An 18,588-nucleotide genomic window follows, 5' to 3' on the forward strand; every position below is an offset into this window, starting at 1 on the left:
CCGTGACCTCATTAATAATCTTTTAGTCAAAGTTCGCCACTTTAATAGCTCAAGAAATACTGAATTCCTTTGGAAACTTGAGGCAGGTTATGAACTCCTTGCAAAGAACAGCGGAACAATCTCCGTTCCCAATTTGCTTTGGCATCCAATGAATGTTTCTCTGTGTTGTTGCTGCCAAAAACTCTCAAGTTTCTAGCAGCCATTCATCACTTCTTGGCTGGTGATCTCAGGCTTAATATCCATATTCTGTTGAATGTATGTATTTAGAAGTGACACCTTGGGATCGCCTGCACTGCATGTTTTTGCTTCTTTGCCATTTGGTGCCCATGACCAAGGACACTGGACTCTTCTTTTTCCTTTAAGTTGTCTTTAATAATACGGTAGTAGTTGCAGTAGGCAAACTCCTTTGCCCCAGGTTAAAGGAGCACAGAGTATGTCCCCTACACCTAAAGCTCCAATACCATCTTTTAAAGCATCTGCTTAAGCTGGCTTGAGCTGTTCCCTGTCTCAACAGTGTGCCAGCAGTGCACGTTCCTAGGATGCTTGGGCAGCTTCAGAAGCCGTGCTGCTCTTCACGGCCAATCTGCTGGGACAGAGATGGCCTTGTTCTGTTTACTGTTGTCTTTAATGATAAATTTGCTTATTTACTTGCCAGTCAAGCAGAAGTCAAACCTAGTGCTGTTAGATCAATATACAAATGCCCATGCACAGTGCTAGGTTGTGTTTCCTACTGGATAAAGCCACAGATGGGTTAAGGCTGTTGATCATTACCTGGCTAGTTAGCCAATTTGGTACTTACCCCCCCACACACACACTTTATCATTTGACCTTAAGACAAGAGAACTTCAGTGATGAGCGGAATTGGCACATCACTGTGTCGTGTTTACTGATACGACAACAGCATCAAGATGAATATGTGCACTGCAGCACAGCTTTATTTTCCGTCAGTGATGGCAGAGCATCTGCACGCTGGTCGTTCACACTGCCCCGCGCGTCTCCTGTGCCCCTTCCTCCTTCCAAAGGGCAGCGATATGGAATGATAGAGCGCCCCAGACAGCGGGGACTCTCCTTTGGCTTCCCCTGCCCAGGAGCCTTCCCGCTCCTTGAGAGCTGCCAGGGCAGCTGCACTGCACTAGCAGATGCAGTTTGGTTTTCTAGAAGCTGATGGGAAGATTTAGGACAGTAAGGTCCAGTAACTAGCTAAGTAGAAGAAGAGAAGTTGAACCCAATGTAAACCAGAAATGGAACCCAGTATAAACAGAATTTTTAGCCCTCCAACAGATTGAAATAGACGTGGAGAGTTCCTAATGGCTAGGGGGAAAGTTCCCACTCCCATGCATGGTTTCCTGTAATCACGTGGGCTGCTTTCCGCACTGTGCGGGAAAGAAAAAATCCATCTGGTGGATGGGTTGAAGTGAAGGGGATATTCCAGAAAGCATTGTTTCATGGATGAATCATGGCTATTCCGTGTAATATTGTTAAATTATATATTGTTGTATGGTATCCGGGGAGATTGCAATTAACGTCTCTCTCAATTGCAGTTCATTGCCATGAAAAGGAGGATATGATCGTTTGTCCTATGAAATCAGCTTACATGTGAAATTTGGCAGGTATGTATGTCTCTGAGTCTACAGCACAGAGCAAAATAACATTAATATTTATTACTTCTTTCTTAAATATGGCTTAATCTATAAATAAATACTAGCTGTATAGCCAAAGCATTAATAAAATACATGTTTTTGTGGATTTGCTTGCAAAAAGATTGTACAAAGGGCGATTCATTAACTTTGTTTTAAAGATAATCTTTCAGGAGAAAAGAAATGAATGACTTTCTCGTGTCTGTCTGGAGTATATTCCTGGCTATTCAGTTCTGTCTCCTGCTTTGTGCTTTTTCTGTGAGAATTAGGTAATTACTTCTCTATATATTTATTTCAATAGTAAGCTGCCTTGCTACTTTTTCAGATAGATTTTGCAGTTAGTTGTGTTATATGCAGATACTTGTCTTTCCAACTGAGATCCCTGTTCAGGACTCTGAAACTGTGTGTCGTTGAATCTCGGGTATTTAGGTAGCTCTCAGGGCAGCCAAAAGGCAGAAGTTCTTGTCTAAGGAATATTTACACCTTCTTTGGATGTTAATGTATGGGTGATTTGTTGCAACTGCTGTAAATACTTTCTGCTCTCATTTTAATGCAGGTAACACACGACCTGTGGAATATGAGTGATGACAAACCCTTTTTATGCACTGCCCCTGGATGTGGCCAGGTAATGAGCTGACTTGAAGTTATTAACAAATATCAAATAGAATTGAAGCAATGAAACACATTTTCAGAGACTGAAGGAAAGGAAAAACTAATTAAATTATCCTGTTTGACTTGAAAACATTATTCTGAAAACAATTTTTCTAGGCTTACCTTTTTTTTTTTTTCCCTCCTCTTTCTCCCCTGCAAGCACACTGTTTTGTATTAGGTCGCCTAATGCCTTTCAGAATATTCCAATGTTAGCCATTGTGAAACTTGCAGTCATTCTGTCCTTAAACATTTTAGGAAAGTATCTTTTTATCACTTTACTTTTATTTTTTTACACCCACTGTGATTGCAAACATCTAATGGCATAGAACTTCATAGCTGTGTGCATGTGTGTATATATGTATATTTATATATATGAAGATGCTAACAGTATGCATACCATGAAATGGCTCAATCCCTATCATAGATTTACTGTTTAAAGTAGGTAGAAGGCTGAATGTGAGCTGAAAAGAATAGTTACTAATGAGTTTCTTAACAGATGGTTGCTTAAAAGGAAGCTGTCTTAACACTTTAATTTAGTAACCAGAAATGGAATGAAGCTACTTTATCTGCTGCATGAGATTAAGACATCCTGCTGCCTTTATATATAAATAATTTATTCAGCAAGATACCTTTTTTTCATTATGTTAATATACTAGATTTATTTGAATTTTGAGTTCATATTTTTATTCTGAAGACCTTAGGTTTTACTATGGATGACAAATTAATGTTTCATTAATGGATCCTTTTGTATTTGAAATGGGAAAGGCCTAAGATTTCTTACAATGTCTGATATGTTCAGAGATGTCAAAGTAACAGAAGAGACCTACCTGCTTTCTTCTAAGTAATATGTTTGTCCACATGTTTTTGAATCTGGCTTGACATAATCCCTATCAGAAGGATTTTGGCAACTAAACCTCCTAAAAGATGTATCATGGGGCTGCAACAATCCTCGATATCGTTGAAGGAGAAGAAAGAAATGTTACTGTCCCTGAAAATGAACAAGGCTCCTGCAGGTGTCAGTTCATGTTTTAGAACAGAGAGGGAGTCGGGCTCTGGAACCCCAGTCCCTTCCAGAGGAGCCCGTCCCTCACCAAGTGAGGCCAAGAGGATGTACTGGAAGTGTCTTAGCCTGAGAGAGTTTCTGCCTTATGTGGTATAAAGAGATATAGCAGAGGTCCTGTAGCAATCCATGGCAAGCACATTTCTAACAAAAATTATGTACTCTCAATAAGCTTGAATTTTTAAATCCCTCAGCTCCACATGTTTGTCTCCTTTTTAAAAATTATTTTATTTTTTACTTCACTGAAATATTTCATAGAACTGTAGGCACAAAAATGCTTTTCGTAGTGATTTCTATGACACTCAGTGGGTATCTGTTACAAGATGTATATGGAGCAAATTAAATTATTGGGGAACAGTCAGAAAAGTAATTTGGGTTCCAAAAAGTCCCAGGGAAAAGTAAGAATATATGTAAAAATATTTGAATATTTGTAAGAATATTTGTAAAAAGTGGCTTGGTTTGCTTGCTGGTTTTCTTAGGTTGTCTCAATTAACTAACTTTGCCCCTATTCCAAATGCATAGCAAGCTTCAAATTATTCAGAGTAAGGTTATCTATTTTACAGCACGTAGTTTGTATGTTTAATGCTTTTTCCATAAGTTGTTTCCAAATTTTTGGAGAAAGTATGCACAAAACTGGAGACTTCTGAAATCTTGACAGCTTTTGAAGTTAAGCTCCGTAAGCTTTAGTTAAGCTTAAAGACTTATGTATACATGGTTGCAGTGGTGTTTCCCGTTCTGTCTTTTCTGTTAGCTAGTGAACAGTCAAAGGAAGGAACTATATTTTCATTGGCTTTTACACTATTAAATACAGCAAAGTCAATGTTTGTGATTATGGATCAATTTTCATTATTATGATGATGCAAACAATACAGAAATCAAGCAATTATAGTCAATCACTAAACATTGTCAAGCTCCATTACTACAGCAAATAGTTCTTTGCTAATGGTTAGCAAAGTCAACAGCACTCAAATTTTATTTTGGTCTTTTGATGAATGCAGGTACTTATATTGCCATTTCCCTAATGTTGTTACTATGAACATTATTTATTTGAGTTTTATGGTTTTTTGGTTGGTATTGTTGACCAAGGAACAAGAGAGTTGTTTGTTAGCAAGCTTATAGTAATTCTACATGTTGTAAAAAATTACTTTCTGTAGAATTGTACTCACTTTGTTCACATTCAAAGTTACAACTTTTCTTTAAACTTTCTGCCACAGCGTTTTACCAACGAGGATCACTTGGCTGTCCATAAACATAAACATGAGATGACACTGAAATTTGGTCCAGCTCGTAATGACAGTGTCATTGTGGCTGGTTAGTATATATTTTTCTAATAGTTTGTTCACTCTTCTGCTGCAGTGTGCATACATTTTGTGTACTTTTCTGTACATTGTGCATAGTTTTCTGTGAAGAGAGTAGAAAAGATTTTCTTTACTGTGTTTGACCACAACATGTGCTTAGTCCGTGACTTTTGTTGGGAGCTGAAGCCAATGTTTTGTATATAAGTAACTTTTATTGTGACTTGATATACATTTTTAATCATCAATATTTGATTAAATTATGTAATAAGCTTCCATATGAGAACACCTGCTATTAAAGACCCTGTCTAACATGATCTGTAACCAGACTTAAACAGGTTTATGGCTTAGTTATTCTTCGTCTTTTAATTTGTAATAGATTTAATAACATCAGAAGACTCAATCAGTAATTCTTACTCTTTACCTGGGATAGGAGAAGGAAGACTTTTTAAAAATGCATTTCCACTTCTGAACTCACAGTGTTTTCGTGTTCAGTTATAGTATTAACTTAGTTTGTATGGGATGAAAAGTAAGCACCAATGCAGACTTGTGTTCGGAAGTTCAAAGTTCTTGAATGAAGATGGCACTTGCTAACTCTCTGAAGTTACAGTCGGACTGTTTTTCAGTGGTAGAACAATTTAAATAGAATTCACAAAGACTTAGGAGCTTTTCAAAACTTTGCTTTTCCCAAGGAGCAGACAGATAAAACTATGCTACTCTTGAGCTGACTGTTACCTGTTTTTAAAATACTAAATGTGATCCTGAAGAATTAAATAAAAAGGTCACCTGTCAAAACAGAGGTGAGAATGAAGCCACGGCAGCATTCTGTTTGCAACCGTATTTCAGCGTATGCCTTATCAATTAAAAACTCTCAGTTAAATTAGTAAGGAATTAATGCAGTTTTGTGTGCTCAATCACCATTTACTTGCTGTTATTGCTTCAGTGTGCTTGAGAATAACTGCTCCTGCTTTCCCTCTGTGGGAAGGGGAAAAAGGACACTAGCAGGGAGCTGTCAAAGCAGCTTTCTGTTCAATGTTTCCTGTTTGAATTCCTTCATAAAGGCCGCATCTTTGTTTGAAAGTAGGGCTTGCTTCTTCACTGCAGCAGCGTGGTATCCCAGAGCAGGCACCCGAAAACAGGCTCCTCCAGTGTCCCGATACTGGCAGAAGGGAAACCTCTTCTGCCCGGTGCTGTAAGGGGCTCTGCTGCTTCTCACCCTTCTGTTACTTGTTTCCAGCAGGTGCAGTAGCCCTCCGGCTTGGCCTTTGTGCAGGACAGAAGGAACCCGCTTTTGAGAAATATGAGACTTTTTAACCATAAATATTACTTCTGTCTCCATGTCTTATCTCTGTCATTTGAAATGAGGAAGTTTGCTCCGTAACCAAACCCAGAAATGAATGTCAGCTTACAAAAACTAAATATGTGCATGTAAATGCTGTATATCACCAGTGCTGTTTGTTTTTGATTCAGGGAATCCTTCTCATCTCCATTTTTGGCTTGCTTCCTATCAATAGCTATATTGTATTGGCTGGCTAAGAGTGGGGAAGTAATTCTGTCAAAGAAAAAAGCAATGTAATGAGAGGATGATAGTAAAATTGTAGTGCAGTGCTATCGCAATCATAGGTTATAGGTTTTATGACTCATTCCAGGACATACTGAGCTTCACTGCATCAAAGCAGAAACCAGCATTCTTTTCATTGTTCTTATTTTTGAGTGTGTTGTTCTATAGTATTCTATATAGTATTCTATATGTCATAAGAAAATCAACAAGAAACTCATAAATATTTATTTTAAGGATTTCTTCCCTTAACTGCAACCTTAAAAATATGTATTTAAAAAACTCTTCCTAAGAAAACTGCAAGTCCATTCATCCCAAACCCGCACAAATACTTATGCTTTTCCATGCACTTTTGTTTTTGGAAGTCAGTTAAGTAATTGCAGTCAATTGCCAGACAGCTTAAAGTGTTAATATTCCCACTCATTTATTATAAATTCATTTTAGATAGTAATGACCTCAAGTTCGTTTTACAACTTTATGTAAACTAAGTACAGACTTCTTAAATATTTAAGATATATAGATATTTTAATCTTGCTTATCAGTAAAGTTAAAGAACAAACCTCACTTTAATCAGATTTTTGGACTGTTCCTTAAAGTAAGCCCAGCTTTCAGTGTCTCACATATTTAATTAAAAGATTAATTAGCTTGATAGGTTGATGCTGTTTTCTTTCTGGAAAAAAAATACCCTGAGTGTGTTCATATTTTTTTTAACAATTGTGTTTTTTCTTTTTTTCCCCACCCTTCAGATCAGACCCCAACACCAACTAGATTCTTGAAGAACTGTGAAGAAGTTGGCTTATTCAATGAACTAGCAAGTCCTTTTGAAAATGAATTTAAAAAGGCATCTGAAGATGACATTAAAAAAGTATGTTGACAAAATGGAGTATTTTCTTCTAACACTTTTTCTCAATGATTCCAGCTTTTTGGTATCAAAAAATACTTAAAAATCAATGTTTGATTTCTATATGGTCTTCTAAGTTGTATCAATAAATACTGTCCAAGTGCTTATGTATGTTGTGCAGAGGTTATACAAATGTAAGATCTATTCTTCTGAAGATTAGTTTGACTTATGAATTGTACAGTGACTTAGTCCTTTGTGTGCTATGCATCTGTTGAGGTTACTCAGTAGTTTTGACAGAAACTTCATTAGGTCCTGAATAAGCAAATGATTTGAAAAGTAACAAGATTTTATAGAAAAAAGTGCATCTGTAAGAAAGCCATATGAAAAGAAAAGTATAAAGCACTATTTATTTTTTAATATCTATAGTTTTAAATATAGAAGTGTTTCTTAGAGTAAGCTGTAATGATAGATTTAAATCCTGTTTTAGATTTATATTTTTCTACTATATGAATGAAATTTTGGAATGAATGTGTTTAGCAAGTTCATGTTCTCATGGGAAACTCCTGGTTTGTCTAGGTTTAGAACCCAAACATGCAAACACTTCTTTAAAAATTCATACATACTTCTTTCTTAAAAAATTTACTCAATATGCCCTTCGAGTAACTTTTGTCTTTGATCAAGTATCTGATTAGCTGCCATATGAAATAACCAAAATTTTATGTAAGTTTCAATTTTATGTAGATTTCAAGAGATTTATAAATATGGCGGATTAGGATCAATTTCTGACAAAATTACCTACTTTGTTCTCACAAGTACTTCAAATAATACTTTTTGTTTGGTTTATTTATTTTAGTCTTTTCTGTGTCTTTGAACAGAGATTCCGCTTGAATAATCTTCACTCTCCTTTAATAACGTTTTCAATAGAAAAATTAGGAATTGAATTATTTAAAAGCACATTGAAAAGCATAGTGGAAGAGGAGCTTTAAGGGAATGTCCTTCTAATGCTTTTTGGCATAACAGTGTATGCAGCAGTACCTGAGGCTTTCAGATCCAGTAGTATTGGTTTAAATATTTTTTAACTTTATTTCTTTACAGTGTTTTAGATATCCACACTCCTTGCTTATCTTCCTGTTACTGTTAGGAAAAGAAAGCTTTAATAGTGTTTTTAATTCTTGGAATGATAATGCTTAGTCTGGCATGTTGAAGTTGCATGACAAGGTAGTATTGAAGATTAGCATTTATATGGGTGCTGGAAAAATAGACTTGATTAATATTTGCTTCAAGATCATCTGAACATCAGCTCCTCAGAGGCTACTGTTTTTCAGTTGTTCACAGTATTGAGTATTTTTTTGTGTGTGTGTGTGTGTGACTAGTTTTGTTTTACACTGTTGCTCTTAGATGCCTCTAGATCTGTCTCCTCTTGCAACACCAATTATAAGAAATAAAATTGAAGAGCCTTCTGTTGTTGAGACAACTCATCAAGATAGTCCTTTACCTCATCCAGAGTCTACTACCAATGATGAAAAGGTCAGAATTCTCTTTGTTCTTCTTGGAATTCATTTTTCAAATCATCTGATGATCTTTAAATTTGTTGCACATGCTGAGATAGCTACACTGCTCTCATGTTTGAAAGAAAATATTTTTGTTTGTCAGATTTCTATGGATATGTAGTTAATTTCTTCAATTCTTTATGTAGCTTTGTTCACCACATGTATTTCTTTGCATCCCCCRRGTMATCCASCAAACACMGAAAGGAAATCRKYGTTAWTATTGSTYTTCTACTTAAAAAAAAAAAAAAAAAAAAAARMMAAGTGACTCTGTGTTCTACATGAAATAGCACACATGAAAAAGTGCAAAGTGCAATTTCTTTTTAAGAAATACGAAAGAAAAAGAAAATCTTTTGAAATCTCAGTTTACGACTTTTCATATCTACATTTCTGTGTTTATTTTACACTAAATTATTTTGTAAAACAGATGATCTTGTGAAAAATAGAGGGATGAATGGGCTACTTTTAAGTTAAGTTCCAAATAATTTTGTTTCAAAAACAATACTCTTATGTACATTTGCTGCTTTTGTGTTTACCTGAGTATTGTAGAAGACCAGGTTCCTGAAGTGTCATCTAGACTAGACAATGTTACTGTCAGGTCAGTTTTAGAACTCCTGCTCTGAAGAAGAAATAAACAGTCTAATATTAACGATAGCTTAGATATGTGAACAGAGTTCATCACTTGGAATTCTCTTGGAGAACACCAAATCTAGCCAAATCAGTGAAATGAATTATTGCTGTTCCTAATTTAGGAATTAAAATATGAGCAGAGCATAATAAGCACCATGTCTATCCTAGTTGATCTTTTCTATGTGCAGCTTTAATGGGCAGCCTGTGTTGGAGGGACTTGGCTACCTTATTGCCCTAAATCAGTAGAGCTTTTCTAGGTCCTTAACCCTACCTCCTGCTCAAAGCAGTGTCAGCTATGAGGTCAGAGAGAGTAGCTTGGGACTTTATCCAGTCTCGTCTTGAAACCTCTGTGGATGGAGCCTGCCCAGTGTCTCTGGGCAGGGTGTCTGGCTGTCCTCATGGTGAAAAAGTCTTTTTTATGGCCGCTCTGCATCTCTCTTGTTTCAATATATGCCTGTTTTTCCTCACTCCAAGATGTATCAGTGTGAGAAGAATCATAAGTATGTGATAGAAAACTGCTGGCATTTTAATAAAATTTTGCATTTCATATGTCTTTTGAAATCTTCACTGAGTCTTATAAGCCAGCAAAGATGAGTAATAGTAAGTAATCAAGGCAATCCTGAAATCAAATATATATGTAAATACATAATTAATTTAAAATAATATAAGAGCTGCTTTGATGAAGCAAGTTGTAGATTTTCAATTATGAAAATTCATAGTCAATTTTTAGTCATCTTTATTTCATAGTTTACCAACCAAGGTTACTTTGTTTTTCCTCTGTGAATACTTATTGTTAACAATGTCTCATTTTGGCAGGAGTTAATCCTAGTCTCTTATTTTACAGTAGGGGTTCGATAACTCATTAGCATCATTACAAGTGAAAATTGTATCTAAATACTTGGCAGTGGTTATAAACTTATGTCATTCATGATGTGATTTCAGTGTTGTCACTGTATTAGTGCCGAAGTGAGAAGCTGCTTCTGCTTAATGCTGTTCTGATGTCTGATTGTAGAGACAAGCTGAGCAAGGATGAGGGTGCTGCTTGGAGTGTGCTGCTGCTGCTGAATGTGGCCTGCAGAAGTTGAGAAATGTGAGCAGAGTGCTGTTTTCTCAGCTAGATTTCTACCTTCTCCTTCTATACATGTCCTGAAGGAGGGAAATTATTTTTGCAGGGCATAGCTGGATTTTGAATCTATGCCACTCATAACCCTTTAATTGGCTGAATGTTTTAGTAGCTTTAAATGATTACAGCCTGTTAATGTACGTGCAAGAAGATTCTGATTTTATTTCTAGTTGTTAAAAGAATTTCTTACGGAGTCTTTAAAATTATACTCAATTCCTTTTCTTTGTTTTCTAAGAGAGTTCTCTTAGTTCCATTAGACTTCAGTAAGTATTGAAATTCTGCTTGGAATGGACCAAGGCATCATTAGAAATAGAGGCTTTCAGCCTTAAAATAATCAGCAAATGAAACCTAATTTGTTCTTCGAGAACTTTCAGATTTTTGGCAGATTTTAATAATATTTTGAAGAGGGACTGTCAGCTAGGTTTCACAAATAAGTTGCTTAGTCATTGCCAGACAGCTAATTCTGTGATTAACTGAGTTACCTTAGAATCAATTGTTTTCTAACAGTATTCATCAGTTTGTGTTGGTTGTGACACTGAATTCCATGATTTTATTAATAGCAGGAGGAAACTGTTGCATATTTGCTTTTAGATGCAAAACACTTGCAAATACACATCTCCTGAAGTGGCTTCTTTTAGAGCAAGCTCCCCTCGTGTGCTGTGCTGCAAGGCCACGTTGCCTGCTCGAGCCCTTACTGCACCTGCCAAGCTGCTGTTCCAGGTCTAAAGTTAGTGCAGGTTCAGCAGGGCTGTCGCTCTGGATTTTATCAGTTCTTGGGACAGACTTTGCCACCTCTCAGCACATGTTTCTTTCTTCAGCCTTCTGTTTTCTGGTAGCTATTTCTCCACCCACGCACACACAGGTGCCCTTCCTGCAGACTCCTGCAGGAGGGGCTTTTACAACATCACAGTGCTTGGGAACATACAAATGTCAGGTTAATTTATGTTCTTGTTTTAAAGCTATGTAGATGTATGGCTGTTGTTCCTCTTTTTAGGAAAATTAGGTAGAGTTTGTGGTGGCTACTTGTACTGTGGGTGACTGGGCAATTTCTGGGCTTGCTGAGAGCCAGGTGACTGTTCAGGAATGTGGTTGCCAGGTATGAAGATGCTCCAGGTGAAACAAAGACCAAGAAAGTGAGCTCTGAGACAGACGCTGTCGCTGTTGGGACAGATGTTCCTGTATCAGATTCCTAGCCTGGGAATAGGCAGGAAAAAGTGAAGCTGAAACTGATGAAGAACCATTCAATACTAATTTCTGATTTAACATTTCTAAAGTTAGATTGCTCAAATATCCTCTCCTTACATCTTTTGCTAGTTTCTCACAGTAAAGCACTTGGATCTTCTCATTTTTCTTGTGCAACTGTTCTCAAAGATCAAACCTTTCTATTTTTTTCGCCATTCCCTAATGCTTTTTTTTTTTCCTTTAACTGAATGTTCATCCTAAGAACTGTAGTGTTAAATATTGTAAACATATTAACATATATTAACATTATAACATATGTAAATGCACTAGACTGATGAATAAAGAAAACTTTCTTGACAGCCTCAATGTAGTTCACTGTTATTCTCCCCAAACTCTTGCTTCCTGTAAATAAAATCTTTTAGGTCCTTAGAGGAAAAAACAGAATGAATTGACTCTGGCAAATAGAGCCTCTGGGCTCTTCAGATTTAATCACCTGAAGTCCTTCCTTTATCCAAGCACACAGTTTGCCAGCCTCCCTACAGTTAAATACCTGCACTTCCCGAGCCCTTCGTAGTTCAGTGGGCCTAATAAAGAAAAACAATCTGTTAAGATAGCTAAGACCCTACTACTTAAAGCTTTGCTGGTAAATATTAAAAACTCAAATTTTCAAATTTCAAACCAAACGACTGTCATTGTAGCGCATGTGGCGTGGTTACATGCTTTCTGTGAAGCGCTCCTTGTTCAACAGCAGGGAAGATTGTCTCAGCTAGTCTTTTCACAAAGTGTCACTTTGTGTACCACTGATTTGCCTTAGCCAGTAACTGAGAAAAGTCCTGTCCTAAGGTAAAGCACCAGTTATGCCTGACAAGTTGCAAGGTTCCTTGGAAGGACAGACGCTCGTTTCAGTAACTCATTCTGAGATTCTCATTAACCATGAAGGCTGGTATTATAGTTCATAATGTACTGTACTTGATTGCTAATTAAGAATTGTAGTCAGTTCTCTCTGCTGTTTATGTTCAACCAAGGAAATTTAATTTCCATGCTTAAATCATTTCTTTTGCATCAAGATAGTTGAATATTTGCCAAGCAATGAATATAACATTCTGAGTATTTTTGACTTAATAGTGCTGTAGTTCAGAGAGGTGCATGACTAAGGGATAAATTTGTCAAAGAAAAAAATGACTTTTTTTCTCTCTATTCTTCAGTACGCTTCTTTTGGTTTTGTTGTTTGAATCTGGTACAAAGGAAACTGAAATGAGTACAAGGACACGGTGGTGTCCATTTATTCCGAGTAAGGGCAGCCAGGAGCACAGTGGTGCTGAAAGCGCCATGAGTTTCTTTCTTGGCACTCTGTAACTAATCCAAACTGAATTCTTAGTAATAGCAGCCTTATTGCTTTGAACCAGAATTTGCTATAAAACTGATGAATGTCAGTTGAATAACTTGATATTTCAAGTAAATCATTCAAAGATTTGAAAAAAATTTTTTACTTATGTAGCTGATTCTACTTGCATTAATGTTATAGATCTTCCGACTTATCTCATTAAACTCTGTGCATTGCACAGTCTAAGTTAATCATCTATAACTGCATTTTGCCAACTGCGTGATGGTTGTTTTCCCTCAGGAGGTGTCGCTGCAACAGACTGCACAGCCGACGTCGACGATAGTTCGTCCTGCGTCGCTGCAGGTTCCCAACGTGCTGCTCACAAGTTCCGACTCAAGTGTTATCATTCAGCAGGCGATACCATCTCCGACGTCTAGTACTGTTATTACCCAGGCTCCATCTTCTAACAGGCCAATAGTGTAAGTTACATGAATATTAGGAAAAAGATTCACTAGGGATTATAGAAACAAGCTTGCTTATTGTGACTTTACCTTTGCTACAATTACTGTACAAATTTGAGATGCATAGTGTAATGTGACAGTACAACAGATGCAAAATATATTACTTTCATGACATTGAAATATAAGTCCCATATTCTTATAAGTCCCCTATATTCTTATTCATATAAGTCCACATCACTGACTCAATATTTTTATTTCTAGGTAAGTATTATATTACAGCTGTAAAGATTATGTCTAAATATTTGAGAGAGAGAATGAGAGAGTTAAAGTTCAGTCAGGATTAAAATAACAAGTTTGGTACATTATTTATTTTATCCTTGCTGTACAAGTTTTCTTTTATACGCTTCATTCTTTCTTTCAGACCAGTTCCAGGTCCTTTTCCTCTGCTGTTACATCTTCCTAATGGACAAACCATGCCTGTTGCTATTCCTGCCTCAATCACAAATTCAAATGTGCATGTCCCTGCAGCAGTTCCAGTAAGTAAGCATGATGCTTTATTAATTTGAAAGTGTTGCAGCTTTGCTGAAGTGCAGAATAGAGCTTAGTTTTATAAGAGCTTGATAGCTGCTTTGGCTGCAGAGGGTAGTGGTTGGCTGCTCTGTCTTATGATAACATACTCAGGTTTTCTTCATTTTTATACTTTATCTGGTCAGCTTGTTAGACCTGTCACCATGGTGCCTAGTATCCCAGGGATCCCAGGGCCTTCCTCCCCACAGCCAGTGCAGTCTGAGGCTAAATTGGTAAGTGGAAAACTCCATTATTCCTCAAGAAGATTTACTTGATAAATTAATAAAATTATTTTGCTTTTCAAGTGCTTTCATTTATTTGCTACTTCTTGTTACAATCTAAATTCTCCAAGTACCAAATTTAATAAATCTAGAAAAACAATAGTTGAATATTTATTTTTCTTATATCCAGTGTATGTTCTGTTGCTAGTGGTCAATCTTATTTTATTTTATATTATTCTTTGAAATGAAGTAGATCTCCTAAGCAAGCTCCTTATTGCTCTTCCTGTTGGGAAATAGGAAATTCCCTTCTCCTTTATATATCACTTCTCTTGACCTTAACCTGTGACCTTCTTTCCCTACCTGTCTTTAATTCCTAAATCACCGCATAATCAACAGCGAGTCTAGGAACACTAATGATTTTGCTGTCTGGATTAATAGGATCCCAGTAGAGTGGGAATATTATACTGTGATCCACAAATACTGAAAGCACCATGAAGAGCTGGTCACCAGTGCACCGGCTTTTCCTGGTGCTCTCAGGTCTTTCTTCATTCTGCTCTCTTGAGCAGGATGACTTTTAAAATACTTTATTTTAGGGGCAGAAGTGGTTTGCTTCTGCACATTCTTTGGGAATGGATAAGGGAAGCTCTTCAGAGCTGGGGAAATTCTTAATTGGACCACCTCATAGGGCATAAATTTATCTTCTGTTTGGGAAAGAAGAATATAAGAAAGGCAGAAATGGCACATTGCTTTGAATCAGGAGACTTAATAGTGATTAAATGTACTCTGTGAAATCCAGAAGAAATTAGCTCCAAATAATTTTGTTTAGTTGGGCAAGAAATTAGCTGCTTAGGCATATTACTGAGTGATCTTTTTCTGAACTTTTTATGTAGGGCAAAAATACATGTATGCAGGGAAGATTGGGTCTTGTGAAGGAAGCAGCAATCATTCGAGACACAAAGGAAAACAAAGATTGTTAGACTTAAAATTTAACAATCTCATTAGTTTTCTCGTTAGAATTTAGCTAATATGTGCACTTTGGAGATTGCTTATCTTTTCTAAATGAGCCTGTAAAAGGTTTTTTGCAATATTTCTTCCTTTCTTGTCTCCTGATATAAAGCCTGAGCAGAATTCGAGAATATCAGAATTATGTACATTTCTGATGCTCATTTAATTTTATATAGGGCCTATTCACAAAAATAAAAAACTTAATTTCTTGTCACCCTTATAGTAAAAGCAATTTAATGAGCACTCTGATGCTTACAGAGAAAAGCTGTTGACAGGAAGACTAACCCACTATGCCGTGTTGTGTGTTGTCCTCAGATATGCTGTGGTTTATTAAATTTGAAATTTCATCTAATTTTCAAAATTTAAGTTTTTGTGATATCAAATTCTTCCATTCTGATGCTGTCTCTTGAAGGACTACATTTCCAAAATCAAATCAGATTGCAATGCCATTATTTTCTAGCAATTACAGAGCTTAAGTATTTAAATATAGGTTTGAGGAACTTAATTTCTTTCTGTTAGTGCAAAAGTAACACTTTATTCTGGGAATAAGAGTTGCATATACAACATCATATGTTTCTTTATATACAATCCTGAGTGAGCTTTAGTAAAGTAGATATTTTACTTTTAAAAACTAAAGCTCAAAATAACTTGCAGAAGATTTGTTTTGTAATGGATTTAGGACATGTTCCTGTGACACAATAAAAACTTTTTTTGCTCCCCAGAAGCTTTAAAATCCGTTAAGAGAACTCATGTGTCTAGCATGCCAAATACAGCTTTATTTGTAAGGCTTCTGGAGAATATACTTGCTGAGTGCTTGTTTCTTTTCAGTATGGACAACTTTGGGAAAATGCCTTCAGTTCCTAAATGTATTCTTGAGTGACACTTTCAAATGTTTATGGCTTAAGAGTTTTCCAGCTTCATTTCCAGTTTCATAGAATCATTTGATCAGCCGGGCAGCATTCTGTTGTGTATAAGTTGGGCAACTCCCTGCAGCTTACACATCTGTAAATGTTTACGTGGCCATAGCCAAAAACATGTTTTTTGGCTGCCTAGTCAGAGACCTTATAAAGTATTCATAAAAAAAAAAAAAAAAAGATTTGATTTCAGTGCCTCAACCGTTTCAGTGGAGTGTAGGTATGTATGGAAATCTGATAAATAAGTAAGCACAATATCTAATAATCAGACATGTGTATTCATTTCTATATCTGATAAAGTTTCTAGTCTGAAGTGTCAGCCTCCTTCAGAGAGGGAGCTTGCTTATCGTGTGAAGGGAGTTCCTGACGGGCTTTCTTTGCTGCAGTGCTCTTTCCCCCAGCCTACAGGAGACTTGCTGAACACCACATGGGCACAAGAATCTGCAGAGGGGCAGTTACAAGTGAGAACAGGTTCACTGAGCGAGAGCAATTAAAAAACCAAAAATACTAGCTGGCAGGAGTAGTGCCTAGAAGGAGAAAACAGAGGTAACCAAAGGAAAAAATGCAAGTGAAGGTAAAGGCACAAGGGCAAAAATCAGCTACAGAGCCAGCCCAGTTTTTATGATAAGTGTCTCTGTTGCAAGGGGTTCTGCAACTGAAACAGCTGGAAACCCATGGAAGGAGTGTGCTAAGCACAGTTGCATCACGGAGCCTTCTGGATTTCAGCATTATGTATATAATATATATGTATTATTTTATATACTATATAGTATATGTATTTCAATGCAGAGGATAATTATGTGAAATTATATGAATTTTGTATTCTAATTTTCCTGTTTGAAATAAAGTTATTGTAGTTGTTGTAGTCCATTCATACCAGTGGAAGAAGCTGTTACTGTGGTTTTGAACATTTTTGCATTCTTCTCCTCTTTGCTGAAGTGAAATATGACAGATTTTATGCAGGCACAAGATCTGTTTTAACGCTATTTCTCAGAAAATATCGTATTGTACGGGAAGAGAGATTTGATAGGAGTGAAAAATCAGTTGCAAGATCATGTGTTGCACTTACATAAATTGTCAGTTATCATGAAGTGCTCTATATTTGTTAATTATGCAAAAGAAACTAAATTCCAGGTACTCAGTAAAATCAAATGCTAAAGTCAATTTATTTAAAATGTTTAAAAAGTGGATGTGGTAGCTGCAGTTTAAAACAACAACAACAACAACAACAAACAACAACAACAAAAAAGTGAATGCAGAAAAGCTTCCTCAATGATATAAGGATTCTAAATTCTTTTCAGAATTGTTTTGCCCCAGTAGTCCCAAATCTGTTTGGGAGAAGATGAGCGATTGTACACCCTTCACATAAAAAGTGAGCAGTGGATGACTCCTAGTTGTAAAGCACATTTGTCTTGAGGGTGCAGATCATGGGGGAGAACTTAATCTTCAGATCCTTTTACAGGGGTGGCAGAAGTTCCTGAAGAAATTTAAATATCACTCAAAATATCACTTTTCCACTGAATTCTTCTGTTCTCTCCTCCTCCTCCCCATGGAAAACCCTTTGTCACAAGCTGAGCAGTATCCTGCACGCAGTAGGTAACTGGTGGGTTTTCTGCAGGGGGTTTCTACTGAGAACTGACAGAGGAGAGCCTGGCAAGGGCTCGGAAACCCACGTGGACTTGCTGGAGCCCGGCATGGGAGCCTGTGTTCAGCAGAATCCGTCTGACCTGGCTCCCTGCGTGCCGAGCTCATCAGCAAACACCTAATGAGCCCGCTCTAAAGAAACAGGTCCTCTCACAACCTCCTTCGTTTTCGTGTGTTCTCTGGGGGTGGAGAGACAAGACTTCATAAGGACTGATGATGCTGCAAAGACCACAATAATGATAATTAACTTGCTGAATTTAGAAGATTATGCTGTTAATTAGTTGCAAAATAAAGATAAGTAATAGAGCAGCAGATGGTAGGATAACACCCAGGAGAAGGAGGGTTATTACTCTGATGAGCTTTTGTGGCATATATGAAATATGGATCTGAATTTTTCATAAATTGTTTCTGGAGAATATTATCTTGTTTCTGTGAGCTGTTTGTTGGAGCAATCTACCAAATTTTGACAGATGTAGTGAGAATTTGTTTTCAAGGATATACATTATATTAAACTTTTGAAGTCTTTATTAGAAATGTTTTGTTTTTCAGCTAGTTGAAAATACCCATTTCAGTTTGCCTCTAATAAGCAACTGAAAGTAAATAAACCCTGGCTGTGATCAAGGTTCCTCACATAATATTTATATTTTTTCTGCTATTTGTTATTATATATTTGATTTTTAAAAACGAAATTCACAATATTTGGGGAGACTGCCACACTACTCACTGGAAGCACAACGTCCACATAACGCTTTACTCCAGCATTACAGCATTGTAATCACAATCACAGCATTGTCTCAGCTGTGAAGCCATTTCTAAACACAGTCGTTGGAAATCTCCTTAGGAAAAGCTGTAGATATTCCTCTGGTTTTCACAGGGAATTTTTTCATTTGAGAATAATTTTAGACATAATAAATATGTTTGAATTTCA

The 18,588-nt window shown here is 36.6% G+C and overlaps 1 protein-coding gene across 1 annotated transcript in view; it reads left to right on the forward strand.

Moving 5' to 3' along the window:
* Window positions 1-1,595: 1,595 nt before the first annotated feature.
* The window catches only part of ATF2 (activating transcription factor 2), a 31,362-nt gene continuing 14,369 nt past the window's right edge, over window positions 1,596-18,588 (forward strand). The window contains exons 1-8 of the mRNA XM_026052028.1: window positions 1,596-1,610; window positions 2,194-2,262; window positions 4,563-4,659; window positions 6,948-7,066; window positions 8,441-8,569; window positions 13,149-13,327; window positions 13,731-13,845; window positions 14,023-14,109. Of these exons, the coding sequence (XP_025907813.1) occupies window positions 2,215-2,262; window positions 4,563-4,659; window positions 6,948-7,066; window positions 8,441-8,569; window positions 13,149-13,327; window positions 13,731-13,845; window positions 14,023-14,109 (774 nt within the window). The 5' untranslated portion in view covers window positions 1,596-1,610; window positions 2,194-2,214. The remainder of the gene's footprint in view (window positions 1,611-2,193; window positions 2,263-4,562; window positions 4,660-6,947; window positions 7,067-8,440; window positions 8,570-13,148; window positions 13,328-13,730; window positions 13,846-14,022; window positions 14,110-18,588) is intronic.

The sequence above is a fragment of the Nothoprocta perdicaria genome, unplaced genomic scaffold (genome assembly GCF_003342845.1).
Source record: "Nothoprocta perdicaria isolate Ctin4 unplaced genomic scaffold, notPer1 scaffold_83, whole genome shotgun sequence".
Taxonomy (NCBI): Eukaryota; Metazoa; Chordata; class Aves; order Tinamiformes; family Tinamidae; genus Nothoprocta; species Nothoprocta perdicaria.